Source organism: Athene noctua, chromosome 1, assembly GCF_965140245.1.
Source record: "Athene noctua chromosome 1, bAthNoc1.hap1.1, whole genome shotgun sequence".
Classification (NCBI taxonomy): Eukaryota; Metazoa; Chordata; class Aves; order Strigiformes; family Strigidae; genus Athene; species Athene noctua.
In genome coordinates, this window is record NC_134037.1 from 193,487,465 (window position 1) to 193,504,574 (window position 17,110).

At 40.5% G+C, this 17,110-nt stretch overlaps 1 protein-coding gene across 1 annotated transcript in view; it reads right to left on the minus strand.

Moving 5' to 3' along the window:
• The window catches only part of AFF3 (ALF transcription elongation factor 3), a 325,782-nt gene that overhangs the window by 128,027 nt on the left and 180,645 nt on the right, over positions 1–17,110 (minus strand). Inside the window, exon 7 of the mRNA XM_074930285.1 lies at positions 3,680–3,766. Coding sequence (XP_074786386.1) covers positions 3,680–3,766 — 87 coding nt within the window. The remainder of the gene's footprint in view (positions 1–3,679; positions 3,767–17,110) is intronic.

Below are 17,110 nucleotides of genomic sequence, written 5' to 3' on the forward strand. Positions count from 1 at the left end.
ACACAGGTAGGAAAAAAGTATGACTTCATGTAACCGAAAAAACCAAAGGTGAAGTCTTCACTTCTGGAGATTATTTTCTGGAGCGTTTGCTCCAGCTTGTTAAAATCAACAAGAAAGGAAAAAGTAAATGAATTGAGCATGTAAAGAATAACATCACTATGATAACTTAGCTTCTGTCAAGAATAATTACCCAATAGCTTTGTGACAAAACACCAGTTCTCTTGGAGTGGATAAATTATTCTCAAATAAAAAAATGATGGTTGATTCCATAATATCACACACATATAACTAGAAATCAAAAACCTGATCGAACTTCCGAGACATGAAATCACAGTAAAAATGAAGAAAGAGAGCAAAGCAAGCATCAGAATTAACAGCATTCTTTTTTCTCATACAAGAGTAGAGAATTAATGCCTGAACATGAAAGCTCATTCGCACAAGCACCAAGTGAGCTCTTATTTACCAAATTTAATTATTCATCTAAAGTTTATTTATTAAGATGTTTTTAATAAAATTACAATCAAATAATGCCTGATCATTTGTATGTAACAAAATGTGACAGATAGGAGAAAGGAAAGCACACACAGCCTTTCACATCACACACTGATTCAATTATCCTTAAGCTTTGAAAAACAAGAAGTAAAGAGACTGTCATTGCTCCTTTCTAGTAAATTCAAGAGTACAAATTAATTCCACAGAGAAAACAAATCCAAAGTTAAGGATAAAATGTAACTTTATGCCCTCTATTACATAAAGGACAGTTCCCTAAGTGTGCTCTCCCAGCAGCGTTATGCTGGGAAACCTACTGAGCACTGGCACATGTGTCAAACCTGACCTGGACCTTCCTTCCATTCTTGTGCATTAATGCACATGTTAATGAGGTCTGATTTCATATACAGGTACAGCATATGCACATACATTCACCCCAACCACTGAGCATATAGTTGTATAGATGGACACACCCACACACGCAGTTTCAAATAATGCAATCTTTATATTTGTGATATATAAACCTCAGTTATTTAGCTTTTATTACTAGACTGATCTCAAAACCAGCCTAGCTATAGTTGCTGTGGCCTTTGCAACTTTAATAGCCTAATTAATAAATTTCAAGTTTTAAGCTGTCAGATCACTAATTACTTTAGTTGCAGGTTAAAAGCAGTGTGGCATGTATGGAACTAATGATGCTGACACTCAGTTTTTATAGTCAGAAAAGTAAGGATGATTTGCATCCCTGAAACAGGGCAGTAGTCCTACAAGCTTCTCTTTTTCTCGTTCCCAAAATGATGAGTATCTTCACACTTGGAAACTGTCTTCTGTTAAAAAGGATTGCAGCCCACCTGCTTCTCTGGCTGGAAGAGTCATTGCAAATGAAGTGAACTGATCTCTCAACACTGCCATAAAGACTGAAAATGAATTCACGGTACCATGGATTGCTTGGAACTAAGAGATGAAGACGATGCCCTGAATTTAGCCTTTTAGCCTCTTTGCTGGCCTTGGCCACTACTTAACTGACAGGCTCATTTATCTGAATAATGTGCGATCCGCAACAGTTTGGTGTAGTCCTTAGATTTTAACAAGTCGGGACAGCTACATATCTTACCTGTAGGAAAGCTTCCTAAGAGTTATGGAGACATCCTCTATGAGATCCAATAAAGATTTTACACCACACTTTGTGAAAAGCAATAGCTAGCTTACGAATATCTCAAAGACATGTGTGAAAAATTAGGAAACCATTCTCTGCATTTTGGAGCCTGAAAAGGAGATGCTTTCTAAAGTCTGCAACTCCACAGGTTCAGAGTAAGCCACAGAAGTAGCATTTAATCATTTAAAAATATTTAAAAATAGAGGTGGTGTCTAAAATTAACACGATCTATGGATAGTAATGCAGGATTTTTCCAGGACTCTCTTCAGAGTTTTGTTAGGTACCTCTTCCCCATCTCGCAAAAAGCAGATAATTTTTGACCTTGCAGACCACCCAGGCCACAATACAGCTGTGATGTTATTATATGTACAAAAGTATGCTCATATATTAGTAGATTAAATCTTGTCCATCCTAAGCTTAAATAAAATGGAAAATCTACTTTTGTAAGAGAAAAGGAAACCATCTAGAAAAGGGTGTTTAAAAATGAATGATAGATCTCTGAAATGGCTCTGCAGTTCAAACTATTAAAATATTTTCCAGAAAGATGGATGAACAGGCGGAGAGAAGATGAGAAAGTCAGTATCAACCATTATTCACATATCTTTTCCCCATAATATGTCGTTCTCCTTTTCCTATATTTATCACAACACATTTTGTTGTGAGGAAGGGCATTCATGATGCTTACACAGTTATGCTGACAGGTCCATCTTGCCCATGCCCATCTGCACGCATGCCATGCAAGCACAGTGTGGTGATAATTATGGCAGAAACTGCAGAAATGCAAACACCACTTTGTTTTTGTCATCCATATCTGGGCACTTCACCTGCATGTAAGCTGCTGATCCACCTATCTCCTACTGGACTTACTCTAACGTAACAAGCCTCTAGCCCGCTTACCATTTTCAGTCAGCTGTCTGCCTTCAATGAGCAAATAGACAGTGAGTTATTTCCTTCTTTTTCTTTCATAACATGCCAGAGATGTTTTGGTTTACACCCCTGGTACTTCAAAATCATGACACTCTCATCCACGGAAAAGCTGTTTTGCTGTAGGGAAATCTTGAACGTTTCTTGGCTTTGTGGTTATAATTATTCCCTGCACTAAATTTTGCAGAAATGGACTTAAAAGTTACCAAAGGAGCTTGCTTTAACAGGAGGAAGGCTATAAACAGCATCAATACCATCTTTCAAGCTTGAACACTTCATGAAATATGCTTGTGGCATATAAACAGTATATGGTGATACAATGTGAATTTTTTATTTGCTCTTGCATAGGATAGCTGATTTAACTCCCTTCTGACTTACAGTATAAATAATGTGGTTTCCCCAAGCTCATGCTGATGAACCTTACCATGCCACACTGCATCCTCCCTGGGATACACATACAATAGCAGAGCTGGTTTCAAGGGACCATCAGCAGGACCAGTGGCCTTGGTCCCTTGAGGGACCAAATACTTCCCTGGCAAATTTTTCTGTGGCCCCTCTGGGCATCGTGGCACTGGGCTGCCTGCCTCTCTAGCAAGGCTGTCCCTGAAGGCAGGTTGGTGGCAGGGGATGTATGCTGACTCCTCAGCCCCTGACTGTATTAGTAAAGCCCACCTCAGACCTCAATGGTTTCAGCAAAAATCTCGTCTGGCAAAGACAAATGAAGCAGGAGCAATGTATGCGAGCAGGAGCTTCCTGACTCACAGCAGCTGTCTGCACCCTGAAGTATCAGTCAGGATCTTCAGAAGGTGCCTGCAGAAGGCACCACATCTGGACACCCCACCAGGGACACCTGCCTTTTAGCCTTGTGGTGAGGAACCCATGACCCACACACCAGCATCAGTGCTGCTGCTGGAGATAGGCAAACAAGACCGTGTAGCCCTGCAGAGTCTGTGAACAAGGAAAAGTCAGTGGACACTGGCACACACATGGAGAAGGTCATTAGCACGGCATCAACCTCAGACCAGGCACCTCATATGCTTACTCAGGGCTCATGCAGGACATATTTTGAGGGGCAGGAGGCATGGTTCTACATGATGTTGCGTGTCTTACCTTGTTTGGGAAGGGAAACTTGATTTGTTCTGCCTTTCCTGGTGTGTGAATAGCTGACAGTGGTGGAGGCCAGGAATGGGTCATCTCCTGAAAAATAATATTGTACAGCAAACTGTTTAGTGGAATAGGAGACAATGATAGTATATCAGTAGCAAGAGTGCCTGGGTAGTGGAATATTTAAGTTACTGCAGCTTCTAGGAGATGCCCAGTTTACATATAATCTAGACAATACACGAGCTACATTGATTTTTATCACAGACTCTTGAGAGCAGTTCTTAAGCGCCGTTTCATTTTCCTGAATAGTTAATGTCTCTTAAGTGCAAGAAGTTTGATTTTTCTGACAATCTGCTACCACATTTTAATCAGGCAATGTATTCTGGCTGGTGAGACTAACAGAATAACTTTTTTTTTGTAGCATAGAAACAGAAATTTCAGTTCACGACCAAGTAATGGGATGCACACTATGGACTAATCATGAAACAGATTTCATAGACAAAGTCAGAATGATAAATGCTTAACACTTGCTGAATGGTTAATTCCTAAAATTTCCTTTATCATTGTAAAGGAGTTGAGTAAGTTCCTAACTGCAACATGTTTGTGCCTTGCAGGATGCAAACATGTGGCAAGCCCTAAACAAGGTGTGCTGCACTCCACCTTTGTCTTCTCCCTGTGTTGTTCTGAAGGACATTTTTTAATAGCTAAGAGACATAAGTAGCTTGACCTGATTTGTATGCAATCATTCCTGACACTGTTTCAGGTAGCAGGTAGACACACATTCAATACTGTTATTCAAGCCTGAATAAGTTGGTTTCCAAAGAAAGGCTACTTTTGGGGAGGTGTAAATTAAACACTTCAGACAAGAAGTTTGTTAAGAGAGAGGCTTCACATTCCTCTCTAGTGCAAGCTGTTAAAGGATGGACATGTTTTTCACATGTTCAGCACCAGCAGCCATAATATTTGGCACACAGTGACTTAACAGAATTAATATGAGAAGTAGCACAGAGCGTGACAACCCTGAAGAGTCGGTCCATAAGTTTCAAGAGCTGAAGAGCAAATAACATCCTGCCTAAGCAGGGGGCTCACTGACACTATCAAGAGTTTGCCTGGCAGATGCTTTGCTGGGTTTTGATACCATTAGCTGACTGTGGAATTGTTTCTCAGTGATATTCTAAGGAGTCGTGCTGAGATCCATGATCAGCCCTAAAATAATACTGGAGTTGTATTTCCATGACTCATTCCTTTCTAAAGAGAAAAGAAAATGTCCTTCTATGAAAAAAGGTGTGGGTGAATGTCTTGCCCATCCTTTGTTAGTGCTGATGGAAGTGCTTCCTGACCATGCAGGGACTGAGCTTGGGCATTTTTTACATAGAAGAAAGTCTCCATCTGTTTTGCCAATGAAAGGATCAGCCCTTTCAACATAGTTTATTAGTAATAAATGTCACCTTTAAAGCATTCTTGATAAACAGTTTATTTCCTAATAAAAACGGCATTGTTTTATTTTACTCGAGGCTAAAAAGTTACATGATTTATTATACTTCTGTAATCTATGTGCGTGCCTCTAATCAGTGCATCATCTGGTTTGCAGTTTCACTATCAGAATTGCTTTGCTTTTCAGTTCTTTGAAGCAGATTGTTCATCTTATAACTTCCTTATCTGATAAGTGCCAGCAATAGCAGTATATAGTAATTTTTAATATACAGTAAGTTCTTTAAACTCAGACAACAAAACCCACAGGCAACTAGATTGCTATTTGCTCCAAGAACCTGGCACGTGTGCCATTGTTTTCAAAAGATTAAGGAATTACTTCTTGAGAAATATTCCAACAGTAAATAAATTGATGAAAAGGAGATTTGTAATGTGGACATTTAATCCTTAGGTTGTGATCTAAAAAAGCATCACTTTCTCACCTGCTTTTCTCTGCTTTTCCCTTACAGGATCATTTACTTTCTAGAAAATGGGATGTTGTGCATATAGACCAACAGTGTTTCCACCAGTAAAACCGCATCCCCAAACAAAGTGTTTTTCCCTACAAGTTGAGGTGCTGAGCCTGAAAGTGTGCATATGAGTGAACTATGTGTCCCTTTCTTCTGAATGGCAATGCGTTAGGTTATCTCGATCACTTGAAGAATTGGGGCAGCCAAACAAGGAACATCTGGAGGCTTTCACCTGAAGTTATCCTTCTTGTGAAATATGCTGTTCAGTACTTATGATTTCCATTTGCCCGAGAAACAGTTCCTCCAGGTTATGTGGTGACTGACCCCCACTGTCACCTTCAGGGAAACATCTTCTGAGAAGTCTGCTATATGCCATGCAGAAACCAATCTGTTACAGCAGCAGAGCTCTTCCCTCCCACCTTGCCTGCCCGAGTCCAACAATGATGCCTTCATCCAGGGAAAAGACCAGAGGGCTGATTAAAAATAAGGATGACCTTTTTTTTTTGACATGTCAAAATCTTTCATTTCTTTTTTTCCCCAAGATTATTTCTCATCCACACTTCAATGAAAAATGCCCTTAATGTTTTGGGGGTTTTTTTTCAGCTAGCTTCTTGTCTTCCTTTTTACTTTGAGTTGTGGTATATAATAAAGCTTTCTACATAATTTAACTTTGACATAACCCTTTCTGACACAAAGATTTAGTAAGACCACTGATATTTGCCAGAGTTAATAATTGCCATTATCATGAATATCTGAATGTGAATGTACTAGAATAATATTTTGAGTTGCGATCATATGGTGTATTTATTGCTACTCTTTGGAATTCAGACAACTATAAAATGAAATCAAATTAGAAAAAAATAAATCAGAAAACTAACATGAAAAATTCCCCAAACTATAGGTTGCCATCTATTGAGGAGTGGTAAGATTTAAACATAGTAAAATAATTTTAGAAAAGAGAAATATTAAACTATGTGCACAGTCTCCTTCTGTCTGCCAGGATCAGAATCTCAAAAATTAGGAGAAAGCATTTAGGTGTTGTCCAGCAAGTGTCAACACTTTGCAAGGTCAAGCAGAAACAAATCCAGAATATGTTCCTGTGTGCCAAATCTTGTAATTTTAGACTATCTGAAGATATTTGAGACAGATTAAAAGCACTAGCGGTGACATATGATTATATCAACATCTTTTTTTAGTACATGGTGTGAAATGTTTGAAAATGTAAACCCAAATGGCAACTACCTAACTAAATAGAAAGGCCTCAACTTTTATGGTTAAAATAAGATTTCATGCACAGCTTCTCTTTTCTGCTCAGCTAACTTGCCTGTCTTTGGAGTTTGGGACTGTCATAAGGCAGCCACTGGACTGAAAACAATGTTTCAAATGGACTGATGAAAATGTCATAGAATCATAGAATGGTTTAGGTTGGAAAAGACCTGTATTGAGTCCAATCACAAACCTAACACTGCCAAATCCACCACTAAACCATGTCCCTAAGCATCACATCTACATGTCTTTTAAGTATCTCCAGGGATGGTGACTCAACCACTTCCCTGGGCAGCCTGTTCCAATGCTTGACAACCCTTTCAGTGAGGAAATTTTTCCTAATATTCAATCTAAACCTCCCCTGGTGCAACATGAGGCCATTTCCTCTCATCCTATCACGTTACTTGGGAGAAGAGACAGACACCCACCACTCTACAACCTTCGTTCAGGTAGTTGTAAAGAGTAATAAGGTCTCTCCTCAGCCTCCTTTTCTCCAGGCTAAACAACCCCAGTTCCCTCACCCACTCCTCACAACACTTGTGCTCTAGACCCTTCATCAGCTTCATTGCCCTTCTTGGGACACGCTCCAGCACCTCAATGTCTTTCTTGTAGTGAGGGGCCCAAAACTGAACACAGGAATCGAGGTGCGGCCTCACCAGTGCCGAGTACAGGGGTAAGATCCCTTCCCTATCCCTGCTGGCCACGCTATTGCTGACACAAGCCAGGATGCCATTGGCCTTCTTGGCCACCTGGGCACACTGCTGGCTCATATTCTGGTGGCTGTCAAACAACACTCCCAGGTCCTTTTCCACCAGGCAGCTTTCCAGCCACTCTTTCCAAGCCTGTACTGTTACATGAGGTTGTTGTGACCCAAGTGGAGGACTTGGCACTTGGTCTTGTTGAATCTCATCCAACTGGCCTCGGCCCATTACAGCCTTCCTACCCTCAAGCAGATCAACACTCCCACCCAACTTGATGTCATCTGCAAACTGACTGAGGGTCCACTCAATCCCCTTGTCCAGATCACTGATAAAGATGTTAAACAGAACTGAACCCTGGCGAACACCACTTGTGACCAGCTGCCATCTGGATTTAGCTCCGTTCACGACAACTCTTTGGGCCCAGCCATCCAGCTGTTTTTTTATCCAGTGAAGAGTACACCCATGCAAGCCATGAGCCACCAGTTTATCCAGAAGAATGCTGTGGAATGGTGTCAAAGGCTTTACTAAAGTCTAGGCAGACAACATCCATGGCCTTTCCCTCATCCACTAAGCAGGTCACCTTGTCATAGAAGAAGATCACGTTATTCAAGCAGGACCTGCCTTTCATAAACCCATGCTGACTGGGCCTGATCACCTGGTTGCCCGTATGTGCCATATGATGGCACTCAAGATGATCAGCTCCATAACCTCCTCCAGCACTGACAGGTCTGTAGTTCCCCAGATCCTCCTTCTGTCTGTTTTTGTAGATGGGCATCACATTTGCTAACTTCCAGTCAACTGGGACCTCCCTGGTTAGCCAGGACTGCTGATAAATGATTGAAAGTGGCTTGGTGACCACTTCCACCAGCTCCCTTAGTACCCTTGGGTGGATCCCATCTGGCCCCATAGACTTGTGTATGTCTAAGTGGTGTAGCAAGTAGCTAACCATTTCCCCTTGTATTATGGGGTCTTCATTCTGCTCTTTGTCCCTGTCTTCCAACTCAGGGGGCTGGGTACCTGGAGAACAACTGCTCTTACTAATAGAGACCAAGACAAAAGAGGCATTAACTACATCAGCCTTTTCCTCATCCTTTGTCACTATGTTACACACCACATCCAATAAAGGATGAGATTCTTAGTCCTCCTTTTGTTTTAATGTATTTATAGAAACATTTTTTATTGATTTTTATGGCAGTAGCCAAGTTAAGTTCTAGTTGGGCTCTGACCCTTCTAATTTTCTCTCTGCATAACCTCACAACATCCTGCAGTCCTTCTGAGTTGCCTGCCCCTTCTTCCAAAGGTCATAAACTCTCATTTTTTTCTGAGTTCCAGCCAAATCTCTCTGTTTAGCCAGACTGGTCTTCTTCCCTGCCAGTTTGTCTTTCAGCACATAGGAATGGCCTGCTCCTGTGTCTTTAAGATTTCCTTCATGAAGAATGTCCAGCCTTCCTGGACTCCTTTGCTCTTTAGGACTACCTCCCAAGGGACTCTGTCAACCAGTCTCCTAAACAGGCCAAAGTCTGCCCTCCAGAGGTCCAAGGTAGCAGTTCTGCTGACCCCCCATCCTCTGAGAATTGAAAGCTATCATTTTGTGATCACTACGCCCAAAACAGCCTCCAGCCACCACATCACCCACAAGTCCTTCTCCATTCAAAACCAACAGGTCCAGTGGGACTTCTTCCCTAGTTGGCTCACTCAACATCTGTGTCAGAAAGTTATCTTATATACACTCCAGGAACCTCCTGGACGGTTTCCTCTCCGCTGTATTGTATTTCCAGCAGACATCTGATAAGTTGAAGTCCCCCATGAGATCAAGGTCTAGTGACTGTGAGACTTCTAGCTGCTTATAGAATATTTCTTTTGCCTCTTCATCCTGGTTGGGTGGTCTATAACAGACTCCCACCATGATATCTGCCTTGTTGGCCTTCCCCCTGATTCTTGCCCATAACCACTCAACCCTATCATCACCATCATTAAGCTCTAGACAGTCAAAGCACTCTCTAACATACAGGTCTATGCAACCACCTCTCCTTCCTTTCCTATCTCTTCTGAAGAGTTTACAGCCATCTGTTGCAGCACTCCAGTTGTGCGAGTCATCCCACCATGTTCCTGTGATGGCAACTATGTCATGTCATAGTTATCCTGCTGCATAGTGGCTACCAGCTCCTGCTGTTTGTTGCCCATGCTGTGTGCACTTCAGTTGGGCTACTGATCCCACCACCTTTCTGGGGGGAGAAGCCCTAATTCCTACATGACCATTCTCAGGCACATTTGTGGTTTCTAATACACCAATAACCCCTGTGTCTTTGCTGCACATGGATCTCCATCCCCTACCTCCACTGAGATGGCAGACCGAAGGACCTTGCTGGCACACTGTCCCTCAAACATTGACATGCTGCCCCCAAGCTTATCTCTAGTGAGTCTGGTTTTATTCCTTTCCCCCTTCAAATCTAGTTTAAATATCTTTCAATGGGCCCTACTAACTCCTGTGCAAAGATCCTTTTCTCCTTTTGTGACACATGTACCACATTTGTTGCCAGCAGGCCTGGTGCCATGTAAACTGACCCATGATCAAAACCCCCAAAATACTGCTGGAGACACCAGGCTCAGAGCCAGGTATTGATCTGCTGGTTCTTCCTGTTTCTTCTCTTGTCATTCCCTGCAACTGGAAGGATAGAGGAGAAGACTACTTGTGCTCCTGATTTCTTAACCAGTCATCCCAAGGCCCTGAAGTTTCAGACTTCCTATTGCAACTTCATCACTGCCTATCTGAAAAATCAGGGCACCTGATTATGCAAGGGCACCTGGGAAAGTGGGGTAGCAGTACATTTAAGTGTACTTAAGATGCTCGGCACCTTCAAACTGGTGTTAGAACACTGATTGACACAAAATAATTTGGAAATTAGAAAAGGAAAAAAGCAGGGATTTCTTTTTTTAGCATAAATCAAACAAAAAGTAAGTCCAAAACACCTGGTACCAGAAAATGTTCCAGCCACTACAAGATAATTGTCTAATTTAAAACTAGTTTAGATCTTTCTCCAAACTTCATGAAGTTAACCTTAAAGTTCTCAATAATATTAATAGAAGTACTGAGAAGTCATTTGGGATCCAGAAGTGGGGAAAACAAAGATTTCTGGATCAAAGAAGGAAGGCCTGACTAGACTGCTTAAAAATACATGCGGATAAGCGAGTGTGCCCAATCCAAGCAGGACAGCTTGTTTGAGATGATGAGAACTGCTCTCATCCTCCTGTGCAAGACTGAGGGGTGGCTCTTTTTTTTCCCCCCTAAAAAAGCCTCTTTTTTTTCCTAACATGTTTCTCCTTGTGAGGGTTGCAGTGATGTTGTTTCACACTGACATCTTTGTGGTGGTGGTGATGGCACGTCTCATTCACGTGCATATTGTAACTCTACAATGCTACATCTCCACCTGTAGTAAATCAGTTTTCAGCAGCTATATATAAATGTCCAGTTTTACAAGCTATAAAGGTCCAAGCCTAGTTAATCTTAGTCAACATGCCTACTTGGCTTTTCTTCTCACTGAAGGAAAAATCTTCAAATAAAGAAATCTATAGTATTTTGTATCCTTGCTCCAAATTCAGTTTCTGCAGCAACAATTAAGTAACAAGACACTTCTTGTGGATTAATGACAGCTAGGCAGTGTTTTGTTTGGGGCTTTTATCCCTAGCTTGTAGGTAATTTTTCAGGAAAAGTATAATTCAGAGGTAAATAGTAGTATTCACTAAGACTTAAGGCAATGCTATATATCTAGTTGCTGTGTGGCATCTGATACCAAGAATGGTTGAACTGATTCAGAAAAATTCTAATTAATAAAAAGTAGGAAGAGTGGTATCATTTAGATTTAAAAATCTATCCACATGTATTATCTTTTGTTCATTTGGTGCCAAAATCAGAATTATCATTGGGCCATTAAGAAAATTGACTGTTTAATCCTCCTCTTTGCTTGTGCTCACCTAGCCAATTTTTGACTCATAATATTTTGTCTCTCCACAGATGATGATTTAAGAAATGTTTGTAGTGTATCATAAAGGACCCTGTCAAACACCTTTTGAAAATTATTTTAGCTGGCTCAACTTCATCCACTGCTCTACTGACATGTCGCAGGAATTATAGGATATTGGTGAGACACAATTTTCCTTTGCAAACACTTTGCTGGTTAGCTCATGGGGACTGCAGAGTCTCTCTCTTTGTAGTTATCTACACTAAAATGCAGATTTTAGGGTAGATATATTTATTCAGATGGAACTCAAGGCAACACAAAGCTAACGCAGAGCTTTCCAAGACCCTTTAGCAAGTGATCACAGGACACAGTTTGAGAACCTCTAATCCAGTTACTTTCCTGTCTTCATAAAATAGGTTGTTTTTTTTTTTTTTTTTTTAACACAGGAGACTCTCTCTTTAACTGCTGTCAGTTGGCAAAGATCACTTTCAGTTCAGTGAAGCTGTACTGCCACTAGCTGACAACACGGCTATGATTTTAATGTCAAACATCCAAAGCAAAGAGTCTGACACTGAAACTTTTGGAGACTATGTTGAAGCTGACAGCATTTCACTATGATAAGGTTCCCATGATATGAAAAGCAAATTTTTTAAAAAAATTGATTCCTCTAGTATCTGTTATTGCTGCAACTTTTCTAACCCAAACCTCAAATATACACCTGTAAAATAGAAAGTTAAAGCTGTTTCCTTGTTTCTTTAGAATGACATCACTTATACAAACTACATCTTCTTAACTCTTCTTCTTCCTCATAAACCCTGTAGTTTCTTTTGAGCACTTGATAATTTTCCTCTTTTCATTTAAGCATCTTTTATTTTGTCATTATCCTTTTGGTAACTTGTTATTCTGAACCACCACCCAATAAAATATCTTGCCATTTTTGAGCTTCTGTTGTTTCTGTTTTTACTGCCTTTCCATCCACTTATTTGGGCAGGTTTTAATCTATAGTTAATATTTATGTCACAGATGATGCAAAATGTTTTCTAAACTTGAGATTAGTGACAACATGGTTTCACCCACCTGCTAAATGAAGGATTAAATAAGGGAACTACTATGAGCTCCCTGTCATGGAGCTGAAATAACTGTAAGGACACCATTTACACTGAGCTGGGTGCCAGTTCAGCACTGAACCTCAGTCAGCAGCTCTTCTGTCTCCCCTACTCCTGCTAAAACAGTTTCAAGGAGCCACTTTTTTCATAGCAATCTGCTGCAAAACACATTCTACCACATTTCCCCTTTGGCTCCAGTCCCTTCGAATGCCCTGTTGCTTTCTGTAATATGAATTCCTTTCAACAGGCTTCCTCAGTATAACATCCACAGATATATGACAATCCAGGGGAGAATGCTTGTCAAGGAATTTTTTTGTTCTAAGCAAAGAAATAAAGGTAATTGTGTAGCTTGTGACTGTCATTTGTGCTGTGCTTGGTTCTTCAGATGTGCATGGATGGACGTCAGCTGAAACTGCCTGATAGAAACAGGAGTCTGTGTGTGTGTATGGGGGTTGCGTCTGTGGGCTGGGAAGGAGGGAAAAAAAAGAGAAATTAGGCCCTTGGAAAGGGAGAAGGTCAGAGATTTTGCAGACTGCAGCATTAAAGAATGTGTTCAGCATTAAATCTCTAGATATTTGGTATCTACAGAACGAAACCATTCCAAATCATGAACATTTGCAACGTGATCTGTGGATCAATTCAGTCTACAGAAAATCACAAATGCCAGTGCAATAAGTTTCTGTTTGGAATACGTTATCTCTGCTTTAGTGGAACCACCCTGCAAATAGCCTGCAACATTTAGTCAAGGTTCAGCAATCTAGGACAGATAAATGTAAAAGAAGGCTACAGTTGCTTGCTTGTCAAGCTGACTTAGGTCCTTCATTGTATAATTCTTTAGCAAAACCTTTGTAAATTTTTATTAATTTTTGGCAAACTAAATGAGCCTGTAAGTCTAGAAGAAGCTAGGGATAGAGTTAAGAGAAATGTGGTTTGATTCTAAGAACAAGTATTAATTATGATATAACCCATGCCATGCTCTCTCGTATCAGAGTTTAAGACAAAAAGATTTATCTCTATCAGGAAAGGAAGAACATGTCCCATTACAGAATTTAGAGGTTTCCTTAAAAACATTTAAATATTCTGAAATGAAAAAGAAAAAAGGACAGAATTTCTCCTTTAGTTGCAATGATGAATATCTGTTCTTAGCTAAGAAGCTACGTTTCTAGGCAAAAGCATAGGGCTATATGATACGACAAACTGTCTGAAAACCAGCCTTGCCTGGGTAAGCTGAGATGATGTGGTTAATCAAGGTACAATCTTTATTAGTGCATTAACCTCCTGCACCCAAGGACTGCGGATTCTAATTCCTGAATTGCCATGCAAGACTGATGCACCTAGTTTTCTAGTCTCAGTTGGCAGCAAGCTAACAGAAGTGGCTAATGAAGATGAATAGCTGCCTCTTGGGAGTGGGGGGAGGAGAAAGAGGAAAGGAAAAGACCTAGGATACTTCAAGGTCCAGATCTCTGCATGATTTCAGATAATAATGAAAAAGTGCACATAGTCAACATTTTCAGAGATTGTAACAAGCATGTTAATTCTGCCATCTGCTAACAAAGCAATGATAGTGGCCTCAGGATTGCTCTGGAAACATTTCAAGAAGTTAAAACAAAGGCTATTGAAAATAAAGACCAGGACACTGGTCCAGCTCTTACCCGGTTTTTGATGGATGATTGTATTAATATGGACAAAGGAACAGACCAAAAAAAAAATGCCCAAAGCTGAAAACCAGACACATTTTCTAAGGAAAACATCTGCGGTTTTGAGAAGACAAAAATACCATCATGGTAAATATTTTGCCACAAATGCATTTGACATACTAATAGAAACATCCCTTTATTTCAGACAAAAATACTCTGCTAAAGGTAAGGAGGTCATCAAAGCAAGATTTGTGGGGGAAAAAAAATCTGGCGTTTTTTGAAACTAGAAAAATTTTTCAAGTTTCTTATTTGGGGGGGGGTGTTGGTGGTGTGTGTGCTGGAAGATTTCTGATAGGTGCATTAGTGATACTGGTTCACACCATTGGACAGAAGGTGAAATAGATGGTCATCAGTTTGGCCTAATTTGTTCTTAGTTCCAGTCTTTCATACTCCTGAAGCCAGTTTAAGAGGACTGGGGGTACCATAAAGACTTAGTTCCTGGGAACCTAAGGGCTTGTACAAAGAGCTCTTTTGTCTGTCTACAGTGGAGATACACCAGCAAGTATGCATTGATAATTTTTAGCTCAGCTCATTCAGCCAACTGATTCAGTATTTCAAGCTTCATGAACTTACGGGTAACACAATAGTGCCTGTGTGGTCTGTGCACAAGTTACGGGCAGACATTACATGCAGTAAACACCTTGTGCTCTAGGTTAGGGTTTAAGGTGCTACTGGAACACTCTTCAGCTAACGTGCCTGCAAAGGCTGCAACCATAACAAGAAAGCAAGCTTCTGTTCTGTCCTATTACAACAAACTTCTTGGTCAGCGTGAAAAGATGATAGAGAGAGAAAGAAAAGACCACAGAAGGAAAAAGTCATAATTAAACTGTTAGAAGTTAAATTGCTGTCAAATATGGCTCTATAAAGCATAGCTCTGAGAAGTTTTGCACTTGTGGTTTCTTAATTATGTTAGATGAAACATGCTCAGTTTACAGGTGAAAATTACACCAGGCTGGGACCTCAGTCTGTGGAGCTGAGCGTCAAGGCAGGAACTCTCCTTCCCTTTACCCTGCTGTAGCACAGAGAAGTTCTGTGTGGCAAAGCAGCCTGTAAATCCTTCCCGGACAACCTTGCATGGATGTGGCTGACTGCAATTAGCAAACAATTTTGTTTATGATGCTCTGACAACTTGGGGAATCTGTTCATATACAAGTCATTTATTCTGAATGAGATTAAGAAATCAGTGTAGCACTGCGTGCTTCAGTGTATGTGAGTTCAACCATCTGTTCTCAAGGTTGCATTGTGTGCCTCCTAGATCTGAATTGACAGAAAGATGTTAAATCTTGATGGTTCATATTCTAGAAGTAGTACAGTGGTACAATGTGATGACTGAAGCCAACAGAGACCAGTTCAGGTAAGAGCACAGAGTATACAGAGTTAACACAGACAAACATATGTCTACAAATTAAGAATACCATATATACCTGGTAGACTGGGACACAGGACCTGGAAATGAGTTAGAGATCACCAGAGGATAAGGAACTGAAAATACTCCCCCCACATATCAGGCTTTTGCCCCAAGAGCTCATTCCATCATTGTGCACTTGCAAATGGAGAAGTAGCACAGTAAAACTGGTGAGGCCAATGCTGGAATAGCCTGTTTCTTTGACAACATTTCTTAAAAAATGCTGGAAATTCTGAGAAGGTGAAAAAAAGAACAAAAAAAGATCACAGATATTTACAGAGATCATCCCTGTCAGACTAAGAGCTACTATGCTTCATTTGCATAAGCATTGTCATTGGGGGAAAAATACCCCACCTAATGACTTTTAGAAAATCTATTTGTAGCCAACTGTCCAGTGTCCAAGATAAAAGGTAGAACCTCTACTCAACACGTTCAACAGGATTCCCAAGAGATGACTGAAAAAATCAAGGTTGTTCATACTTAATAGGAATCCATGTATACAAAATTTCCACATAGGTCTCAGTGAAAAATGTTGTCAGTTCACAACAACAGAAAAAGATGAAAACCACTAGCTTCTTGTATCATGAGACAATAGATAGAAGGACAAAAAGGCAAACTGAAGAGAGGAAATAAAGAATAACAACTCATGAACTAGCAGTTCACTGCTGGGACACAGTGCTATGGAAATGCCTGTCTTCATCTCTTGAAGTCTTAAGATCAAGAAAGGATGCTTTTCTGAATTATATGCTTCAGGCAAATACAAGATAATGGACTCAAAACAGGGGAGAGCAGCTGCAGTTATGTCTTGTTACGTAGGTCAGAACACTAGTCAGACTGGGTGATAAAATACACCATTCAGACTCACACCTAAAATGTACCTAAGTGGGATTCTTGTTTATTCTGGAGCTTCTTTTTCAGTCCATCAAAATCCTTAGAATTTATGGCTCTTAATACAGGCTTTGTAAGTCAAGAAAACATGTGAACCATTTGTATTCACATGTGAATGCTAGGTACTGACCACAAAAGCAGTGATTAAAAGAAAGTGATGTTCCATTGTTTTTTAGAAAAGATAGAAACAAAAGTTTGCTCTTTCCTTGTGTATCAGTAATCTACAACCCATAGTTGTAACCTGCTGCTTTTGACCATATAAGGTCCAGATGCATCACAATTAACCTTGGGGATTTAACTGAGGGTTTAACATCTGCCCAACACTCTTGGCTATAGTCAATAGAAGGACAGACTCCAGCATGGGGCACATCAGTGGACCGAAGATCTGGAGCATCCTCTGGAAGTGACTTTCTATATTGTCTAGAGATGGAGTCCAGGTTGCTGTGCTCAGTCCTAAAGTGCCTCCAACTGGAGG